The sequence below is a fragment of the Cricetulus griseus genome, unplaced genomic scaffold, assembly GCF_003668045.3.
Source record: "Cricetulus griseus strain 17A/GY unplaced genomic scaffold, alternate assembly CriGri-PICRH-1.0 unplaced_scaffold_74, whole genome shotgun sequence".
In the NCBI taxonomy this organism is placed as follows: Eukaryota; Metazoa; Chordata; class Mammalia; order Rodentia; family Cricetidae; genus Cricetulus; species Cricetulus griseus.
Window position 1 is genome coordinate 26,997 of NW_023277415.1, and position 20,839 is coordinate 47,835.

At 62.9% G+C, this 20,839-nt stretch overlaps 1 protein-coding gene across 1 annotated transcript; it reads left to right on the plus strand.

Annotated features, from left to right (window-relative positions):
- The first annotated feature begins 392 nt into the window (after nt 1–392).
- Nucleotides 393–13,958, plus strand: LOC113838855 (cytokine receptor-like factor 2). Its single transcript, XM_035453921.1, has 15 exons — nt 393–521; nt 4,395–4,522; nt 4,631–4,727; nt 4,840–5,173; nt 5,578–5,732; nt 5,888–6,066; nt 6,176–7,877; nt 10,052–10,779; nt 11,678–11,786; nt 11,885–12,102; nt 12,297–12,424; nt 12,780–12,939; nt 13,043–13,154; nt 13,456–13,540; nt 13,658–13,958. The coding sequence occupies exons 8-15, from the start codon at nt 10,719–10,721 to the stop codon at nt 13,772–13,774; spliced, it is 990 nt and encodes a 329-aa protein (XP_035309812.1). The 5' UTR covers nt 393–521; nt 4,395–4,522; nt 4,631–4,727; nt 4,840–5,173; nt 5,578–5,732; nt 5,888–6,066; nt 6,176–7,877; nt 10,052–10,718; the 3' UTR covers nt 13,775–13,958.
- Nucleotides 13,959–20,839: the final 6,881 nt, after the last annotated feature.

Sequence of the window (20,839 nt, forward strand, 5' to 3'; positions counted from 1 at the left end):
CGGAGACGTCAATCAATGGCGGCGCGGGCGGAACTTCCGGTTACAGCGCTGGTTTAAAGTCCTGAGACGTCAATCAGAGCCCAGAGGGCGGGACTTCCGGTTCAGTGCAGTTTGGTAACACGGAGACGTCAATCAAAGGCGGGGCGGGCGGAATTTCCGGTTACAGCGGTGGTTGAAAGTCCTGAGACGTCAATCAGAGCCCGCGGGGCGGGACTTCCGGTACGGTGCTCATTACAAGCACGCAGACGTCATTCAAAGCGGCGCGGGCGGGACTTCCGCGTTCCGCTGCCTCCCTGCCCCGGGCGGCTGTCAATCAACACTCACGGGGGGCGGGACTTCCTTGCGTCGTAGCGAACGTGACTCCGTCTTCGCCAACGTCCCCCGTGGGGCCGCCCTGGGCCGGAAGTCCCTCCCCTTGCCCCGTGACTGACGGCTGCGCCCTCCCCGCACCCCTCTGCGGCGGCGATGTCACTCGCGCGTGACTCGGCGGGGGCGGCGGGGGCGCGCACACGTGTGACCGCGTGAGTGGGGGCGGGCGGGGGCGCTGGGAGGGGCGGGCCGCGGCGTGGGGGGGGGGGAGGGTGCGCGCGTGAGTGGGGCGGGCGGGGCGCTGGGAGGGGTGGGGCCGCGGCGTGGGGGGGGGCGAGGGTGCGCGCGCGTGAGTGGGGGCGGGGCGGGGCGTGGGAGGGGTGGGGCCGCGGCGTGGGGGGGCGAGGGTGCGCGCGTGAGTGGGGCGGGCGCTGGAGGGGCGGGGCCGCGGCGGGGGGGGGGAGGGTGCGCGCGTGTGCGCGTGTGATCATGTGATCCCCCCCCCCCCGCGCGGCACGTGTGTCCCTGTGCGTGTGCGCGTGTGTGTCTGTCTGTGTGTCTGTCTGTCTGTCTGTCTGTGCGTCTGTGTGTCTGTCTGTGTGTCTGTCTGTGTGTGTGTGTGTGTCTCTCTGTCTGTCTGTCTGTCTGTGCATCTGTGTGTCTGTCTGTGTGTCTGTCTGTCCGTGTGTCCGTGCATCTGTGTGTGTGTCTCTGTTTCTGTCTGTCTGTCTGTCTGTCTGTGCATCTGTGTGTCTGTCTGTGTGTCTGTCTGTCCGTGTGTCCGTGCATCTGTGTGTGTGTCTCTGTTTCTGTCTGTCTGTCTGTCTGTCTGTGCATCTGTGTGTCTGTCTGTGTGTCTGTCTGTCCGTGTGTCCGTGCATCTGTGTGTGTGTCTCTGTTTCTGTCTGTCTGTCTGTCTGTCTGTGCATCTGTGTGTCTGTCTGTGTGTCTGTCCGTCCGTGTGTCCGTGCATCTGTGTGTGTGTCTGTGTTTCTGTCTGTCTGTCTGTCTGTCTGTCTGTCCATGTGTCCGTGCATCTGTGTGTGTGTGTCTGTCTGTCTGTCCGTGCATCTGTGTGTGCATCTGTGTGTGTGTCTGTGTGTCTGTCTGTCTGTCTGTCCGTCCGTGTGTCCGTGCATCTGTGTGTGTGTCTGTCTGTCTGTCTGTCCGTCCGTGTGTCCGTGCATCTGTGTGTGTGTCTGTCTGTCTGTCTGTCTGTCTGTCCGTCCGTGTGTCCGTGCATCTGTGTGTGTGTCTGTGTGTCTGTCTGTCTGTCCGTCCGTGTGTCCGTGCATCTGTGTGTGTGTCTGTGTGTCTGTCTGTCTGTCCGTCCGTGTGTCCGTGCATCTGTGTGTGTGTCTGTGTGTCTGTGTCTGTGTGTGTGTCTGTCTGTGTGTGTCTGTGTGTGTGTCTGTGTCTGTCTCTGTGTCCGTGTGTGTTGTGTGTGTCTGTCTGTGTGTCTGTCTGTGTCCGTGTGTTTCTGTGTCTGTCTGTGTCCGTGTGTGTGTCTGTGTGTCTGTGTGTGTGTCCGTGTGTCCATGTGTGTGTCTCTGTGTCTGTCTGTGTCCATGTGTGTCTGTGTGTCTGTGTTTCTGTCTGTGTGTCCGTGTGTGTGTGTCCGGGTGTCCATGTGCATCTGTGGGTGTCCATGTCAGTGTGTTTCTGTCTGTGTGTCTGTCTGTGTCCGTGAGTGTCAGTGTGTGTTGTTTCTCTCTGTGTGTCTCTGTGTGTCCATTTGCGTCTGTGTCTCTGTGTCTGTCTGTGTCCGTGTGTCTCCGTGTGTCTCCATGTGTTTCTGTCCGTGTGTGTCTGTGTGTCTGTGTGTCTCCGTGTGTGTCCCTGTGTGTCTGTGTGTCTCTGTCTGTGTCCCTGTGTGTCTGTGTGTCTCCGTGTGTGTCCCTGTGTGTCTGTGTGTCTCCGTGTGTGTCCCTGTGTGTCTGTGTGTCTCCGTGTGTGTCCCTGTGTGTCTGTGTGTCTCTGTGTGTGTCCCTGTGTGTCTGTGTGTCTCTGTGTGTGTCTCTGTGTGTCTGTGTCTCCGTGTGTGTCCCTGTGTGTCTGTGTCTCTGTGTGTGTCCCTGTGTGTCTGTGTGTCTCTGTGTGTGTCCCTGTGTGTCTGTGTCTCTGTGTGTGTCCCTGTGTGTCTGTGTGTCTCCGTGTGTGTCCCTGTGTGTCTGTGTCTCTGTGTGTGTCCCTGTGTGTCTGTGTGTCTCTGTGTGTGTCCCTGTGTGTCTGTGTCTCCGTGTGTGTCCCTGTGTGTCTGTGTGTCTCTGTCTGTGTCCCTGTGTGTCTGTGTGTCTCCGTGTGTGTCCCTGTGTGTCTGTGTCTCCGTGTGTGTCCCTGTGTGTCTGTGTGTCTCTGTGTGTGTCCCTGTGTGTCTGTGTGTCTCTGTGTGTGTCTCTGTGTGTCTGTGTCTCCGTGTGTGTCCCTGTGTGTCTGTGTCTCTGTGTGTGTCCCTGTGTGTCTGTGTGTCTCTGTGTGTGTCCCTGTGTGTCTGTGTCTCCGTGTGTGTCCCTGTGTGTCTGTGTCTCTGTGTGTGTCCCTGTGTGTCTGTGTGTCTCCGTGTGTGTCCCTGTGTGTCTGTGTGTCTCCGTGTGTGTCCCTGTGTGTCTGTGTGTCTCTGTCTGTGTCCCTGTGTGTCTGTGTGTCTCCGTGTGTGTCCCTGTGTGTCTGTGTGTCTCTGTGTGTGTCCCTGTGTGTCTGTGTGTCTCTGTGTGTGTCCCTGTGTGTCTGTGTGTCTCCGTGTGTGTCCCTGTGTGTCTGTGTGTCTCCGTGTGTGTCCCTGTGTGTCTGTGTGTCTCCGTGTGTGTCCCTGTGTGTCTGTGTCTCTGTCTGTGTCCCTGTGTGTCTGTGTGTCTCCGTGTGTGTCCCTGTGTGTCTGTGTGTCTCTGTGTGTGTCCCTGTGTGTCTGTGTGTCTCTGTGTGTGTCCCTGTGTGTCTGTGTGTCTCTGTGTGTGTCCGTGTGTGTCCGTGTGTCTCTGTGTGTGTCCGTGTGTGTCCCTGTGCGTGTCTGGCACGTGTCCTGGGCTCTCTGTGTATCTCCGTGTGTCTCTGTCTGTGTCCCTGTGTGTCTGTGTGTCTCCGTGTGTGTCCCTGTGTGTCTGTGTGTCTCTGTGTGTGTCCGTGTGTGTCCGTGTGTCTCTGTGTGTGTCCCTGTGTGTCTGTGTGTCTCCGTGTGTGTCCCTGTGTGTCTGTGTGTCTCCGTGTGTGTCCCTGTGTGTCTGTGTGTCTCCGTGTGTGTCCCTGTGTGTCTGTGTCTCTGTCTGTGTCCCTGTGTGTCTGTGTGTCTCCGTGTGTGTCCCTGTGTGTCTGTGTGTCTCTGTGTGTGTCCCTGTGTGTCTGTGTGTCTCTGTGTGTGTCCCTGTGTGTCTGTGTGTCTCTGTGTGTGTCCGTGTGTGTCCGTGTGTCTCTGTGTGTGTCCGTGTGTGTCCCTGTGCGTGTCTGGCACGTGTCCCGGGCTCTCTGTGTATCTCCGTGTGTCTCTGTCTGTGTCCCTGTGTGTCTGTGTGTCTCCGTGTGTGTCCCTGTGTGTCTATGTGTCTCTGTGTGTGTCCGTGTGTGTCCATGTGTCTGTGTGTGTGTCCCTGTGTGTCCCTGTGCGTGTCTGGCACGTGTCCCGGGCTCTCTGTGTTTCTGTGTCTCCCTGCGCTCTCTGTGTGTCTGTCCGTGTGCTGCTGCGGTTGTATGGAGTCGCATGTTTGTGCGTCTCTCTCTCTGTGCACACACACGTCCCCCCATCACCACGCACCGGCCCCTCCCGTGCTCTCACCTGGCCTCCGGCTTCCCCGCGCACACACACACACGCGCGACGGCCTCTGGCTGCTGTGGCTGTGGTGGCCCCGGGCTGCGGTCAGGGCGTGTGTGGGGCGCGTGCGGACGCGTGTGCGGCAGCCGGGCGGGCCGGGCCCTGTTTGTCCTCCTGGCCCGGATCCCAGATCCTCTGTGTCACACGGCCCCGGGCGTTGTTTACACAACGGAGGTGACCGGGCCGTGACCTGTGGTGGCTGACGTGTTCAGCAGCGCACGCCCCCGCACGCCCCGGGCCAGCTTCTCCCTGTCAGTCACCTGAAACACGTGTTTGTTTTCAGGAAACACAGAGAAGGCAAGGAGTCCGTGTCGTCCGTGTCAGAGACTGGAACACGGGAGGGAACCGTGCCACAGCGCAGAACAGCGCAAAGGTGCCGTGTGCTGCCCCGGGACGTCTGTTCACACGGAGGTGACTGGGTCGTGACCTGGGCATTGACTGACGGGAGTGACACACACGCCCCAGGCCGTGCTTCTCGCTCGCAGTCACTTTAACGCACACGTGTTTGTTTACTTCCAGGGGGAGAAAACCCAGAGACACGCAAGGAATCCGTGTCACAGCCCAGGACACCGCCAGGACTCCGTGTCGTGGCCCCGGGACGTCTGTTTACACGGAGGTGACTGGGTCGTGACCTGGGTGTTGACTGACGTGTCTGACGTGTTTGTCACGTGTCCCAGGGCAACGCCTTTCCCTGTCACTCGCTCTAAAACACGTGTGTTTGTTTTCAGGGGGAGAAAAACCCAGAGAAACGCAAGGAGCCCGTGTCACCCGTGTCACAGCCAGAGCGCGTGTTTATTTTCAGGGGGAGAAACCCAGAACGAGGGAAGGAGCCCGTGTCACCCGTGTCACCCGTGTCACACCCAGCACACGGGGAGGACTCGGTCTCCTCCGTGTCCCTGACCCTGTGAAACACTGCAGAGCACGGGAAGGATTCCGTGTCACCCGTGTCACAGATGTGTGTCACGTCAGAGACCCCGCGTGTCACCTCGAGGACTGTGTGTGTCTGCACGTGTTTGTTTATGTGCATGGACGCGGGTGTCACGTGACCACGTGTGGCTTAAGGTGAGTGTATACACGTGTCTCTGTGTGACTTTTGTGTGCTCGTGTCTGTGTTGTGTGTGAGCAGACACAGCGCCCCCCGCGTCCACACACACGCGTCCCTTCCCGTGTTCTCACCAGGCCTCCTGCTCCCCTCACACACACGGCGCCTCTGGCCGCTGTGGCTCTGTGTGACCCCGGGGCGTGTGTGGGGCGTGTGGGGTCACGCGCGTGTGCGCTGACTCCGCAGCTGGACCAGGCGGGGACTCTTTGTCCTCCTGGCCCAGGTCACGGACCCGGCGTTGTTTACACGGAGGTGACCGGGCCGTGACCTGGAGGTTACTGACGGGTTCAGCAGCCCACCCGCTCTAGCCCCGGGGCCGTGCTTTCCCTGTCAGTCACTTTAGAACACGCGTGTTTGTGTTCAGGGGAGGAAACGCAAGTCATGGGAAGAAGCCGGTGTCGTCCGTGTCAGAGACTGGGACGTGAGAAGGACTCTCTGTCACCTGTGACCGTGACCCAGTCACAGTGCAGGACATGAGGATTCCGTGTCGGGGCCCCCGAGATGTCTGTTCACACGGAGGTGACTGGGTCGTGACGTGGGCGCTGACTGACGTGACTGACGTGTCTGTCACTCGTGACGTGGGCGCTGACTGACGTGACTGACGTGTCTGTCACTCGCCCCAGGGCCGTGCTTTTCCCTCTCTCTCACTCTAAATCACGTGTGTTTATTTTCAGGTGGTGAAAAACCCAGAACATGGCAAGGAGCCTGTGTCACCCGTGTCACCCGTGTCATCCGTGTCACAGCCCAGAATACGAGAAGGACTCAGTCTCCTCTGTGTCCCTGACCGTGTGAAACACTGCAGAACACGAGAAGGATTCCGAGCCATGGCCCCGGGACGTCTGTTCACACGGAGGTGACTGGGTCGTGACCTGGGCGCTGACTGACGGGAGTGACATGTTCAGCACACGCCCCAGGCCGTGCTTTCCCTCGCAGTCACTTTAACGCACACGTGTTTGTTCCAGGGGGAGAAAACCCAGAGACACGCAAGGAATCCGTGTCACAGCCCAGGACACCACCAGGACTCCGTGTCAGGGCCCCGGGATGACTGATCACACAGAGGTGACTGGGTCGTGACCTGGACGTTGACTGACGTGTCTGATGTGTTCATCACGTGTCCCAGGGCCACGCTTTTCCCTCTCAGTCGCTCTAAAACACGTGTGTTTGTTTTCAGGGGAAAAGACCCCGAACATGGCAAGGAGTCCTTGTCACCCGTGTCCGTGTCACAGCCCAGCACACGGGAAGGACTCGGTCTCCTCCGTGTCCCTGACCTTGTTAAACACTGCAGAGCACAAGGAGGATTCCGTGTCAGGGCCCCAGGACGTCTGTTCACGTGGAGGTGACCCGGGTGTCCGCCGATGTGTTCACCACACCGCTACACACGCACACGCCCCGGGGTCATGGTTCTGTCTCTCAGTCAGTTTACAACACTCATTGTTGTCAGCGGAAGAAAACCCAGAAAAACAAAAGGAGCCCGTGTCACCCGTGTCACAGCCAGAGCGCGTGTTTATTTTCAGGGGGAGAAACCCAGAACGAGGGAAGGAGCCCGAGTCACCCGTGTCACCCGTGTCACACCCAGCACACGGGGAGGACTCGGTCTCCTCCGTGTCCCTGACCGTGTGAAACACTGCAGAGCACGGGAAGGATTCCCTGTCAGGGCCCGGGACGTCTGTTCACGTGGAGGTGACCCGGGTGTCCGCTGACGTGCTCAGCACCCGTCCCGGGGCCGTGGTTCTGTCTGCGTCCCCGCGTCCTCCAGGGAACTGGCGATGGATGGACGCGCAGGGGCGGGAATTCCTGAGGAAAATCAGCACATGACAGCGGATTGACGGCGGGAACTACAACTCCCAGGATCCCGCGCGCAGGGTTCGGGACGCGGCGCCTCTGAGACGTCACTGGACGGTGCCTCACTGGCTGCGAACTACCAAAATGGCGGCGGTTTTACAAACAAGGGCGGGATTTCCTGTGTATCCCGGCGACGGATTGGCGGCCGGGAAGGAGCGAGGGCGGGACTTCCTGCGTTGATTGACAGCGGCGGCGAGAGCTATGCCCGGCTCCCGGGAATCCCCGGCCGCCCCCGTTTTCCCGACAAAGAAAACCCAGAGAATGGAAGGAATCCGTGTCATCCGCGAGGTGACTGGGTCGTGACCCGGGCGCTGACTGACGTGACTGACGTGTTCATCTCACGCCCCGGGCCCCGCTTGTCCCTCTCAGTCAGTTTAAAACACGTGTGTTTGTTTTCAGGGTAAAAAGACCCAGAACACGGTACGGAGCCCGTGTCCCCTGACCCACGTCACAGCCGATGGCGGGGATGTGATTCCGGGTCATCCGTGTTCACGATGCTGAGAAGTCACTGGACGGCGCCTGGCTGCGAACTACCAAAATGGCGGCGGTTATACGAACAAGGGCGGGATTTCCTGTGGATCCCGGCGTCGGATTGGCGGCCGGGAACGAACGAGGGCGGGACTTCCTGCGTTGATTGACAGCGGCGGCCAGAGCTATGCCAGGCTCCCGGGAATCCCCGGCCGCCCCCGTTTTCCCCGACACGGACCCCGGGCGTGGGCGGGGAGGGCGTGGCTTCCGATGGGCGGGGCCGTCTCCGTCTCCGTCATTAAATGTGGCGTGTGGATCAAGCAAAAATCCTACGTTAGCCCTGCAGAAACAAAGGTAGATTCATTATAAAAAGTCCACACAGTGTCCCCATGGGGTCAGTGATGTCACCCAGCACAGGAGAGGGCCGCAGAGGAGGCCCAGTGGTCAGGGTTCCCGCGGAGGACCCGGGTTCGGGTCCCGGGCCGCACAGCCGCCTGTGACCTCCCCCAGGAGGTCTGGCGTCCTCTGGTTTCCCGTGACACCGGCTGTCACGCGTGTCACTGTTAAAGTCTCTTCACTCACGACGACGCCAGGGCCGCACACAGGCCAGAGCCGGGCGACGGAACCCAGCAGGCGCGGCCGGGACAGAGGGTCCCACGCGCAGCCCCTAAAGACGCCCCCTTCCGTCACCGCGGCTTCCCTCGCCACGCCCTCGCGGGCGAGTCAGGGTCCACCTGGCACCCGCCCCAGGACTACGGGGCGGGGCTCGGGCGTCGCCCTACAACTCCCCTTTCAGTCTAAAAGAGGATTAAAACCTAATAGTGTCAAATATCCAAAACCATCAACCGTGAGGGCGAAACACAAGGAGACACGGTGACCCGCCGCGGCCCCTCCCGCGTCTGCTCCCGCCGGGTCTCACGTCACGTGGGGAAGGTGTCTGACGTCAGCCCCTCCCTCCCATCCCGACTCTAAACCGCAAGAAGGTCGTTCTTAACTAGGCTCACGCGACCCCAATGCACAGTCCCGGGGAGGGGCCGTGGCGCCTGCCAGGTTGCGTCCTGCGAGATGGACGGCGATGGTCACGTGGGGCCTGTGGGGGAAAACGCCAGCACAGGGAAAGTCTCTGATGAGCGGTGTGCAGGCCACGTTAGACGGGATTTGCTTGATTGAAGATCTGGGTTGAAATCCTCAACGTGACTGGAGCCAGTGTCCAAGGTGGACCCGGCGCTGTCGAGGGCGTGTGGCCCGATTTCCCCTCCGGAGCATCCAGGGGTGGCGGCCCAGCGGCGGGCGGGCGGCGGGCGGCGGGCGGGCGGGCGGGTCTGCATTTGCTGTGTGGGGCTCCAGCACTCAGTGCTGGCAGAGAGGCGTTTGCCGTGGACGTCTGCGTTCTGGGAGAGGCGACCCGGGGAGAGTAACAGTGACGGGAGACGGAGCCGAGAAAAGGCAGAGACGGCCCCCAGATTCTGCTCCTACTCTGCGCTGCATCAGGTGGCTTCTGATGTGACACAGAAACCCGGAAGGTTAATGCGACAGCAAGCCGGGATTTTAGACGGGGACGCGGCAGGGACTCAATGTCACCTGGGACCGCGGCCGAGTCACAGCCCAGGACACGACCAGGATTCCTGTCAGGGCCCCGGGATGTTGACTTGGTCGTGACGTGGGCGCTGAGTGACCTGACTGACGTGTCTGTCACACGGGACGTGGGCGCTGACTGACGTGACTGACGTGTCTGTCATGCGTGACGTGTGCGCTGAGTGACGTGACTGACGTGTCTGTCACATGTGACGTGGGCACTGACTGACGTGACTGACGTGTCTGTCACACGGGACGTGGGCGCTGACTGACGTGACTGACGTGTCTGTCACTAGTGACCTGGGCGCTGACTGACGTGACTGACTGTCTGTCACGCGTGACGTGGGCGCTGACTGACGTGACTAACGTGTCTGTCACTCGTGACCTGGGCGCTGACTGACGTGACTGACGTGTCTGTCACACGGGACGTGGGCGCTGACTGACGTGACTGACGTGTCTGTCACACGGGACGTGGGCGCTGACTGACCTGACTGACGTGTCTGTCACTCGTGACGTGGGCGCTGACTGACGTGACTGACGTGTCTGTCACACGTGACCTGGGCGCTGACTGACGTGTCTGACGTGTCTGTCACACGGGACGTGGGCGCTGACTGACCTGACTGACGTGTCTGTCACACGTGACGTGGGCGCTGACTGACGTGACTGACGTGTCTGTCACTCGTGACGTGGGCGCTGACTGACGTGACTGACGTGTCTGTCACACGTGACATGGGCGCTGACTGACGTGACTGACGTGTCTGTCACTCGTGACGTGGGCGCTGACTGACGTGACTGACGTGTCTGTCACTCGTGACGTGGGCGCTGACTGACGTGACTGATGTGTCTGTCACACGGGACGTGGGCGCTGACTGACGTGACTGACGTGGGTGTCACTCGCCCCAGGCCCTGCTTTTCCCCGTCACTCGCTCTAAATCACCTGTGTTTGTTTTCAGGGGGAGAAAAACCCAGAGAAACGCAAGGAGCCCGTGTCACCCGTGTCACAGCCAGAGCGCGTGTTTATTTCCAGGACGAGAAACCCAGAACGAGGGAAGGACCCGAGTCACCCGTGTCACCCGTGTCACACCCAGCACACGGGGAGGACTCGGTCTCCTCCGTGTCCCTGACCGTGTGAAACACTGCAGAGCACGGGAAGGATTCCCTGTCAGGGCCCCGGGACGTCTGTTCACGTGGAGGTGACCGGGTGTCCGCTTACGTGCTCACCACACCGCCACACACGCTGGAGGACGCGGGGACGGGACTTCCTGAGGAAAATCGGCACAAGACTGCGGATTGACGGCCGGAACTACGACTCCCAGGATCCCGAGCGCGCCTGGTTCCGGCCGCGGCGCCTCTGAAACGTCACAGGACGGCGCCTCACTCGCTGCGAACTACCAAAATGGCGGCGGTTTTACGAACAAGGGCGGGATTTCCTGTGGATCCCGGCGACGGATTGGCGGCCGGGAAGGACTGAGGGCGTTGATTGACAGCGGCGGCCACAGCGATGCCCGGCTCCCGGGAATCCCCGGCCGCCTCCGTTTTCCCGGCAAGGACCCCGAGCGTGGGCGAGGAGGGCGGGGCTTCCGATGGCCTGGGCTTGGGCCGTCGCCGTCTCCGTCCGCCATGGTCGCAGCCGCGATCGCCGCGCTAGGGATCCTGGTTCAGCTGCCGGCGGTGCCCAGGGGTGAGAGGCGGGGCTTGCGGCGGAGGAGCAACGAGAGGGGCGGGGCCTGCGTGGAGGGGCAGCGTGAGGGGAGGGCCTACGGGGGCAAACGAGAGGGGCGGGGCTTGCGGCGGAGGGGCAACGAGAGGGGCGGGGCCGCGGCGGACGGGCAACGAGAAGGGGCGGGGCCTGCGGGGAGGGGCCTGAGGGACGGGCGGAGCCTGAGGGGGCAGCAAGAAGGGCGGGGCCTGCGGAGAGGGCGGGGCCTAGGGAAAGGGCGGGGCCTGCGGGGGAGTGTCCAGGCCAGAGCATGTAAGGGGCGTGTGATTGACTTTGTAAAGAGGGCGTGGTCACTGGACGGTGTGGGCGTGGCTTCAGCATGCCTTGTCCTTAATTTAAAACCGAACCGGCGTCAGGAGGCGGCACTACCTGTGTGTCTGGGGAGACTGACGGATGTGTGGGGCGGGATTACCTGTGTGTCTGGGGAGACTGACAGATGTGGGGGGCGGGACTTCCTGTGTGTTTGGGGAGACTGACAGATGTGGGGGGCGGGACTTCCTGTGTGTCTGGGGAGACTGACAGAAGTGGGGGGCGGGACTACGTGTGTGTCTGGGGAGACTGACGGATGTGTGGGGCGGGATTACCTGTGTGTCTGGGGAGACTGACATATGTGGGGGGCGGGACTTCCTGTGTGTTTGGGAAGACTGACAGATGTGGGGGGCGGGACTTCCTGTGTGTCTGGGGAGACTAACAGATGTGGAGGGCGGGACTACGTGTGTGTCTGGGGAGACTGACAGATGTGGGGGGCGGGACTACGTGTGTGTCTGGGGAGACTGACAGATGTGGGGGGCGGGACATCCTGCGCGGGTGCCCTGATTGACACCTCTGTCTCACTTCTATGCCCGGGCCCCGCCCCCAGGTGACGTCTTCGATGTCGACATCGTCTGCCGGGACATGGAGGTCGTGGAGGTCACGTGGGGCCCAGGCCCCGCCCACAGCGGGGGCGTAAACCTCAGCCTGGAGTGGCGGTGAGAGGCCCCGCCCCCTGCGAGACCCCGCCCCCTGCAACAGTCACAGCAATGCCCGTCTACTGTGACCCCTCACCATTGACCTCGTGACCCCGCAGGTACGACCGGGAGCCCCGCCGGCCGTGCCCACACTACTTCCTGTCAGAAGGCGGCTTCACTTCCGGCTGCGTCCTCCCAGCCCGCCCCGTCCCCGCCCTGCTGGAGATCGACGTCAGGAAGGGGGCGGAGTCAGTGTTCACCCGGAAGCGGCTGGCGTCGGCCTTCCGTGCGTGGAGAAGGGGGCGGGTGCTGGGATGGGGCGGGGCCTCCACAGACGGCTGAGCGTATGAGGGGCGGGGCGCGGCGGTGGGCGGGGCCTGTATATTTGCAGTTGCCTGTATGGGCGGGGCTTCTCTGACTCGGGGGCGGGGCATGGGGAGGAGTGGGGCATGGGGAGGGGCGTGTCCTCACGCTGCGCGGGGTCCGTCTGTGCCCCCCATGGCTGACCCGCCCCCCTCCCCCCGCCCCCCCCCGCCCGCGAACCTCTCCTGAGCTGGTCCGAGGCCGCTGTGCGCGTCACGTGCCCCGCGCTCCGCCGCCGCCGCGCGCTCGAGTTCACGCTGCAGCTGCGCGGCGCGGGGCCGGGCGCCGCCTGGGAGGTGCGTGACGTCAGGGACACGCCCAACCCCATGGAAGCCCCGCCCCGGCGGAAGCCGTCAGTCACCCCCGGGAGAGGAGGCCACGCCCACCGCACTTTAGTCCCTGTCAGACCCGCCCGCCTTTCCCTCCCAGTCCTCACCCCTTGGAGGCCCCGCCCCCTGCCCGTCATCCGTGTCTTCCAGTCCCGCCCCTTTCCCTCGGACACGCCCCCTCTCTAAATGGCCTACCTGACTCGCGGGTCCCGCCCCTCTGAGGCCGCGCCCCCTGCCAGTCTCCTCTGGCCCCGCCCACTCCGTCAACCGAGCGCCGCCCAAAATGCCTCTCCTGACCCCGCCCCCTGCGCTCCCCTTGCAGACATGGGGACCCGCCCCCTCCTGTGACATCACGGTGGGCGGCGTTGACCCGACACGCTGCTACGACTTCCGGGTCCGGGCGACCCCACGGGAGGCCGCGTACGGGCGGGAGGCGCGGCCCAGCGCGTGGAGCCGCGTGACACGCGGGGGGGCGGCACCAGGTGACGTCAGCGCTTCCGTGGGGAGAGGCGGGGCCGGCTGACGTCGGCGCCGGGACCTCAGGAGACCCTGACCCCGCCCCTCTCTCCCGGCCCCGCCCCTCAGACACCTGCGAGTCCCGCCCGGCCATGCCCACCCTGGGGATCCCCGCGCCCCTCACCATCTTGACGCTGGTGATGTCACTGCTGCTGCTCCTGGCGCTGTGGAGGCTGTGGAGGTGGGGCGGGGGCGGGGCCTCTAAGTGGGCGGGGCCTCAGGGCGGGGGCGGGGCTGCGCTGAGCCCCGCGGGCAGGGAACCGACATTGGCAGAGTCACAGACGGGGGCGGAGCCGTTTGCGGCCAGTGTGGGCGTGGTCAGGACTTATGGGCGGGGACATGGGAGGGGGCGTGGCCAGGGGGAGGGTTGAGCCTGAACCCGGGAGTGGGCGGAGCAGAGGGCGGGGTCGGAGGCCCTGGTGGGTGGAGCCTGCTCCTTCCTGGGCGTTTCCTCCGCCCTGACCCTGCCCGGCCCCGCCCAGGCTGACGTCATCGATGCTCCCCGGCGTCCCGGACCCCCGCGGAGGCTTCCGAGGTTTGTTTGAGCGGCACGGAGGGGATTTCCAGGTAGGCGGGGTCGTGGCCGGGTCAGGGACGGTGTCAGTGACACACAGGGGCCCCGCCCACCAAGCCCGGATCCCGCGCTCCCGGCCCGCCCTGATCCCGCCCCCGCCCCGCCCCCAGGACTGGATCACGCACACGGAGGGCGTGGCTGCCCCTCCAAAGGCCGCCGACGTCACCGCTGACCCCGCCCCACTGGTGCTGGAGGATCCCGGGAAGGGGGCGGGGCCTCCTCCTTGAGCCTGTGACCCCGCCCCCGCGGTGTGAACCTGACTCCGCCCCTGCCGTGACCCCGCCACGCGCTTCACCCCGCCCCTGCCATGTACCCACCCTGACTCTGACCACGCCCCCCGCGATGACCCCGCCCTCGCCTGACCCTGACCCCGCCTCTTAAGACACCGTCATAAAATCATGGCAAGCGACAGGGCGTGGTGACATCACTGCGGGGTCACATGAGGTCACGCGTGTGCTGGGGTCAGGGCGGGGTTCCGGCATCTCACGGATCCGGTGCCGCCCTTCACATGCGGTTTCCATGGATGAGCATCGTCAGGGGGCCCGGCCCCGCCCCCCCGTGAGTGACAGGCGCGGGACTCTCACCAGGTTTGCACGTGATCCCTGGCCCCGCCTCCCCGTGAGTGACGGGCGGGGGACTCTCACGCGGTTTGCACGTAATCCTCCCCGTGAGTGACGGGCGGGGGGACTCTCATGCGGTTTGCACGTGATCCCGGCCCGCCTCCCACGTGAGTGACGGGCGCTGGACTCTCACGCGGTTTGCACGTGATCCCGGCCCCGCCCCGTGAGTGACGGGCGGGGGACTCTCACGCGGTTTGCACGTGATCCCGGCCCCGCCTCCCCGTGAGTGACGGGCGCGGGACTCTCACGCGGTTTGCATGTGATCCCGGCCCCGCCTCCCCCGTGAGTGACGGGCGCGGGACTCTCACGCGGTTTGCACGTGATCCCACGGGGCGGGGTGGCCGGCTGCACGCGGTTTGCAGGTTTAGCGTGTTGCGTGCGTGCGGTTTGTGAGTGTTTGGCGGGTGTGGGGCCCCGCCCACCCGCGTGCCTTGTGCGTGTGTCCGCACGCGTGTGCCCTCGCGGGGGTCTGCACATGCGTCAGTGACCCGCAGCCGTCCCGGGGTGTCTGTGTGGGATGCGCGTGTGTCACCGTGGGATGCGCGTGTGTCTGCGTGGGATGCGCGTGTGTCACCGTGGGATGCGCGTGTGTCACCGTGGGATGCGCGTGTGTCACCGTGGGATGCGCGTGTGTCTGCGTGGGATGCGCGTGTGTCACCGTGGGATGCGCGTGTGTCACCGTGGGATGCGCGTGTGTCACCGTGGGATGCGCGTGTGTCACCGTGGGATGCGCGTGTGTCACCGTGGGATGCGCGTGTGTCACCGTGGGATGCGCGTGTGTCTGCGTGGGATGCGCGTGTGTCACCGTGGGATGCGCGTGTCACCGTGGGATGCACGTGTGTCACCGTGGGATGCGCGTGTGTCACCGTGGGATGTCCGTGTGTCACCGTGGGATGCGCGTGTGTCACCGTGGGATGCGCGTGTGTCACCGTGGGATGCGCGTGTGTCTGCGTGGGATGCGCGTGTGTCACCGTGGGATGCGCGTGTGTCACCGTGGGATGCGCGTGTGTCACCGTGGGATGCGCGTGTGTCACCGTGGGATGTGCGTGTGTCTGTGTGGGATGTGCGTGTGTCTGTGTGGGATGCGCGTGTGTCTGTGTGGGATGCGCGTGTGTCACCGTGGGATGCGCGTGTGTCACCGTGGGATGCGCGTGTGTCACCGTGGGATGCGCATGTGTCTGCGTGGGATGCGCGTGTGTCACCGTGGGATTCGCGTGTCACCTTGGGATGCGCGTGTGTCACCGTGGGATGCGCGTGTGTCTGCGTGGGATGCGCGTGCGTCACCGTGGGATGCGCGTGTGTCTGTGTGGGATGCGCGTGTGTCTGTGTGGGATGCGCGTGTGTCACCGTGGGATGTCCGTGTGTCACCGTGGGATGCGCGTGTGTCACCGTGGGATGCGCGTGTGTCACCGTGGGATGCGCGTGTGTCTGCGTGGGATGCGCGTGTGTCACCGTGGGATGCGCGTGTGTCTGTGTGGGATGCGCGTGTGTCTGTGTGGGATGCGCGTGTGTCTGTGTGGGATGCGCGTGCGTCACCGTGGGATGCTCGTGTGTCACCGTGGGATGCGCGTGTGTCACCGTGGGATGCGCGTGTGTCACCGTGGGATGCGCGTGTGTCACTGGGATGCGGGTGTGTCATTGTGGGGTTTGCATGCGACCCCCACGGATGTGCTGCTGTCACCAGCCTGTGCCTGAGGTCCCCGTGTTAGCGCGTGACCGTCACGCGTGTGCGGCCCTCCTGTTCCGCGTGCGTCAGCATTGCTGTTTCACACGCTCAGATTTCCTCAGCATGCGCCTGCTGCCCTGCATGTGACCCCGCATGACCTGCGAGCTGCGTCCCCGCGTGCCGTCCTCCGCATGTGACACCGCGCCGAGCACGCACATGTGGCATCTCACATGCGAGTCCACGCGCTCCACGTTGCACGTTCCCTTGATTCACTTCCCAGCCTCTCGCATGCGTGTTCCCTGCGTGTGACAGCTCTGCAGTTGACCCGCGTGGACAATGCTGTGCGCACACGCGCATCCATCGCAGTGAAATAAACTCCATGTGAAGCAATCCAACCGCAGCCCGTGTCGCGTGTTTTCCCGTGACGCCGTCATTTCCCCCCCGGACACGTATGTTTCCGACATCACGCTTGTCACGGATTAGCGTGCGCTTCCTGACCCGGGCTCCTTGCGTCGCCAGGGACCGGGAACTCGGGGTAAATGAGGGACCCAGCTCCTCCCGGCTGACACACGCGTGTACACGCCACAACACGCAGGGTCGATCAGGTGGACACGCGGGACTTGCACGCAGGCTGGGGCCTGCCGTGTGGCAGGACGCGGATGACCACGGGTTTCCACTCCCGTGTTGTCCGGCGGGCCGTTCGCGTGTCAGTGAGGCCGGCGGGAAGCAACCCTGCTGCCACACGTATGTTCCCGCCAGGCCCCGCGATGTTGGAGGACACGAGCGTGTGAACGACACGCTCATTTGCGTATGGCGCCCGGTCAGTGCCAATTACCACAGTCGCGGGACGTTCGGGAACCGGCAGACGCGGGTTTCAGGTCCCGGGTGCTCGTGTCATCCGAATCAGTAACCAAAGCCGCGCGTGGCACGTCTACGCGTGAGTCATGATGCCACACCCACCGTGTCCCTGCGTGTGACGCGCACGCCACCCTACGAGTACCGTGTGTCCCGTGTCACGTGTGTGTGCCTGGCTGCGCGTGTGACACGTCTGCCCGTCGGGGTTCGCATCACACGCACACTTGGTAGTGACGTGAACATGTTACACGCGTCCGCGTGCGTCACTCGTTCTCTCAGTGTCCCCCTGGAAGACGCACACATGCGTGTTTGTGTCACACGCTCTGCAGTTCACACGCGTGTGCTTATCCATGTGACCACGCGTGTTCCGGGTGAGGTGAGGCAAACACTGTGCAGCGTGACCCAGTGTCAGCGCGCGTAGCGTGTTTCCCCGTGACGCCGGTGTTCCCCACGCCACTCGCATGCTCCCTGCGTTGCACGCGGCTCCGTCCCCGTTCGTTGCACCGCGATTGCTTAGCATGTCCGTCCCGACGCGGCTCAGGCAGCCGGAACACGCGCGTGTGCACGCGGAACAACACGTGTCATCCACGGGGGGGGGGGGCGCTGCGCGTGCTGGGAAATGGACGCACACGGATGTGGTTCCCGCGCTGCCGGCAACGCATTCGCGTGTAAACGAAAGTCCTAGAAGTTCAACGGAAGCTCGCGCGTCGCCACACGCGTGGGAAACGTCTGTGTGTGGAGACGCGTGAGGAAATAACCAGACACGCGCTCGTGCTGCCACACGTATGTGCGCGTGCGACGCCCCGGTGGAGGCCGACACTGGGGAGCCCGGTGTGTCAGGTCCCGGGTTTGCCTGGATCTGTGTCTCGCTGCACGTGTGTGGACGGACACGCGCACCCCAGTGAGAGAATCGCCGCTGAAGGCTCATGCGTCACGCGTGCGTTGCCCCCGGCTCACACGTGGATAAAAAATAAAACGACTGAACGAAGTTAACGGAAAGGTTAAATCACGTCCACACCATGACGCGTGTGTTCACGTGTGACAGAGCCACGCAGAGCCAGCCCTCGGCGTGGCGGCGGCACGCGGCGTTCTGGGAAACTCACGGCTCACGGGGCACACGCGTGTTTTAAAGAATCTTCAAGCGTGAATTAATAAGAAAGCTCACTCGGGCACACGCGTGTAGATTTTAGATCCCGTGATATCGAAATAAATAAAAACATACAGATGACGTCAGCAAACGGAGGCACACGCGTGACGTCACGGGTGGGCGGGGCCCAGGTTGGAGCCACGCCCCCCGCCACCATCGTGCCGGGAACACAAGTGTGAACACACGGGGTTCATATGCGCGCACACGCCAAGGGCGCCAGGCACGGGACTCACACGTGACGCCCGTGTCCGTGGCTGGACACCGGGAACTCCGTGCGTGTGCGCGGCGCGGTCGCTGTACGTTAACCATGCTCGCGGGCACGCGTGTGGATGGTCACGAGTTCTGTCACACGCGGACACGCCACGCCTGGCCCGGTTCACACGGATGGCACGGTGACCGCGTGTCAGCGGCTCCCACCCTGCAGACACCGGACAGCCGCGCCCACGAGAGTCACACGGGGCCCGCGCGTCACGGGAACGTCACGCTTCCGGGTTCCAGGCGATTGACATGTGATTAACAGTTGACACGTGATTGATATGTGATTGACAGTTGACATATGATTGACATGTGATTAACAGTTGACGTGTGATTGACATGTGATTAACAGCTGACACGTGATTGACATGTGATTGACAGTTGACGTGTGATTGACATGTGATTGACAGTTGACGTGTGATTAACATGTGATTAACAGTTGAAACACAGGAAACACAGCAGGGAAACACAGGAAACACAGCAGGAAAACACAGGGAAACACAGCAGGAAAACACAGGGAACACAGCAGGGAAACACAGGAAACACAGGAAACACAGCAGGGAAACACAGGAAAACACAGGAAACACAGGGAAACACAGGAAAACACAGGGAAACACAGGAAACACAGGGAAACACAGGAAAACACAGGGAAACACAGCAGGGAAACACAGGAAAACACAGGAAACACAGGGAAACACAGGAAAACACAGGGAAACACAGCAGGGAAACACAGGAAACACAGCAGGAAAACACAGGAAAACACAGGAAACACAGGAAAACACAGGAAACACAGGGAACACAGCAGGGAAACACAGGGAACACAGGAAACACAGCAGGGAAACACAGGGAACACAGCAGGGAAACACAGGAAAACACAGCAGGGCAACACAGGAAACACAGGGAAACACAGGAAATGCAGCAGGGAAACACAGGAAAACACAGGAAACACAGCAGGGAAACACAGGAAAACACAGGAAACACAGGAAAACACAGGGAAACACAGGAAACACAGGAAAACACAGGGAAACACAGCAGGGAAACGCAGGGAACACAGCAGGGAAACACAGGAAACACAGGAAAACACAGGAAATGCAGCAGGGAAACACAGGAAAACACAGGGAAACACAGGAAACACAGGAAAACACAGCAGGGAAACACAGGAAACACAGGAAACACAGCAGGGAAACACAGGAAAACACAGCAGGGAAACACAGGAAACACAGGAAAACACAGCAGGGAAACACAGGAAACACAGGAAAACACAGGAAACGCAGCAGGGAAACACAGGAAAACACAGGGAAACACAGGAAACACAGCAGGGAAACACAGGAAAACACAGGAAACACAGGAAACCACAGGAAAACACAGCAGGGAAACACAGGAAACACAGGAAAACACAGCAGGGAAACACAGGAAACACAGGGAAACACAGGAAAACACAGGAAATGCAGCAGGGAAACACAGGAAAACACAGGAAACACAGGGAACACAGCAGGGAAACACAGGAAACAAAGGGAACACAGCAGGGAAACACAGGAAACACAGGAAAACACAGGAAAACACAGCAGGGAAACACAGGAAACACAGGAAATGCAGCAGGGAAACACAGGGAAACACAGGAAAAGACACACACGTGACCCCCGCCGCTCTCCGGGCTCAGGCCCCGCCCACACGCACACGCACACGCACGCACACGCACACACACACTCACACACACGTGCGGACCCCAGCCCGCCCCCCCGCACTGTCTCCGGGGACCCCGTGGCGCTGGGGAGACGCGCGCGGCTCGGACGTGGGCGTGGCCGCCGCCGCGGCCGCCGCTCAGACGCGCGCACAAACTAACTCGTGCTGGCTGCGTGCGAGCGTGCCTGCGGCCCCCCAGTCCCTGCCCCTTCCGCCCGGCCCGCACGGGACCCGGAACTTCCGCCGCCGCGCGCCGCCCCAGCGCCGAACGCGCGCGCATACGTGCTGACGCGCAGCGTGCGCTGCGGCCACGCAGGCCCCGGCCCTTCCGCCCGGCGCCCGGACCCGGATCTTCCGCAGCCGCCCGCGCTGACGCCCTCGCATACGTGTGACGCGGGCGACGTGCGCTTGCGCCGCCAGGCCCCGCCCCTTCCGCCCGGCCGCCCGGGACCCGGAATTCTTCCGCCGCCGCCGCCGCCCGCCGCCGCGCGCCGCCGCCGCGGTTCTAGCTTCGGCGCGCTCCGGTCGGCCGCAGGGGCCGAGCGGGAGACCCCGGGGCGGGGCGGGGCGGGTCGGGGCCGTGCGCGCGCGGCCCGGAGACCCGCGGACCCCACGCGGCCCGCCCAGGCCTCCGCAGCGCCTCAGGTTCGGCCTCCCGCTCCCTCCTCCTCCCCTCCCCCGCCCGCTCCGCTCGCCTGGCGATTTCGTGCGATTGGTGCATCTGCATATTAATTTATGCAAATTGCGGCCGCCGCGGGCCCGCGGTCCCCTGCCCCTTCCCGCCCCCACCCCGGTCCCGGGTCCCGGCGGCATGGGGGAGGGGCGGCCGCAGCGGGAGGCGGGGCCGCAGCGGGAAGGGGGGCCGCGGCGGGAGCGGTCCGCGCAGGGGGAGGGGCGGGCCGGCCAGCGGGAGGGGCGGGGCCGGGGCCCGCACGGTGCATTTGATTTGATTTGATTCTGATTTATTTTTGATTTTATTTCCCTGTTTTTCTCGCGTCTCTGACGCGGATCCGGACCCGGGAACCGGTTCCGGTTTCTGGTTATTTATTTGTTTAATTTCTATTTA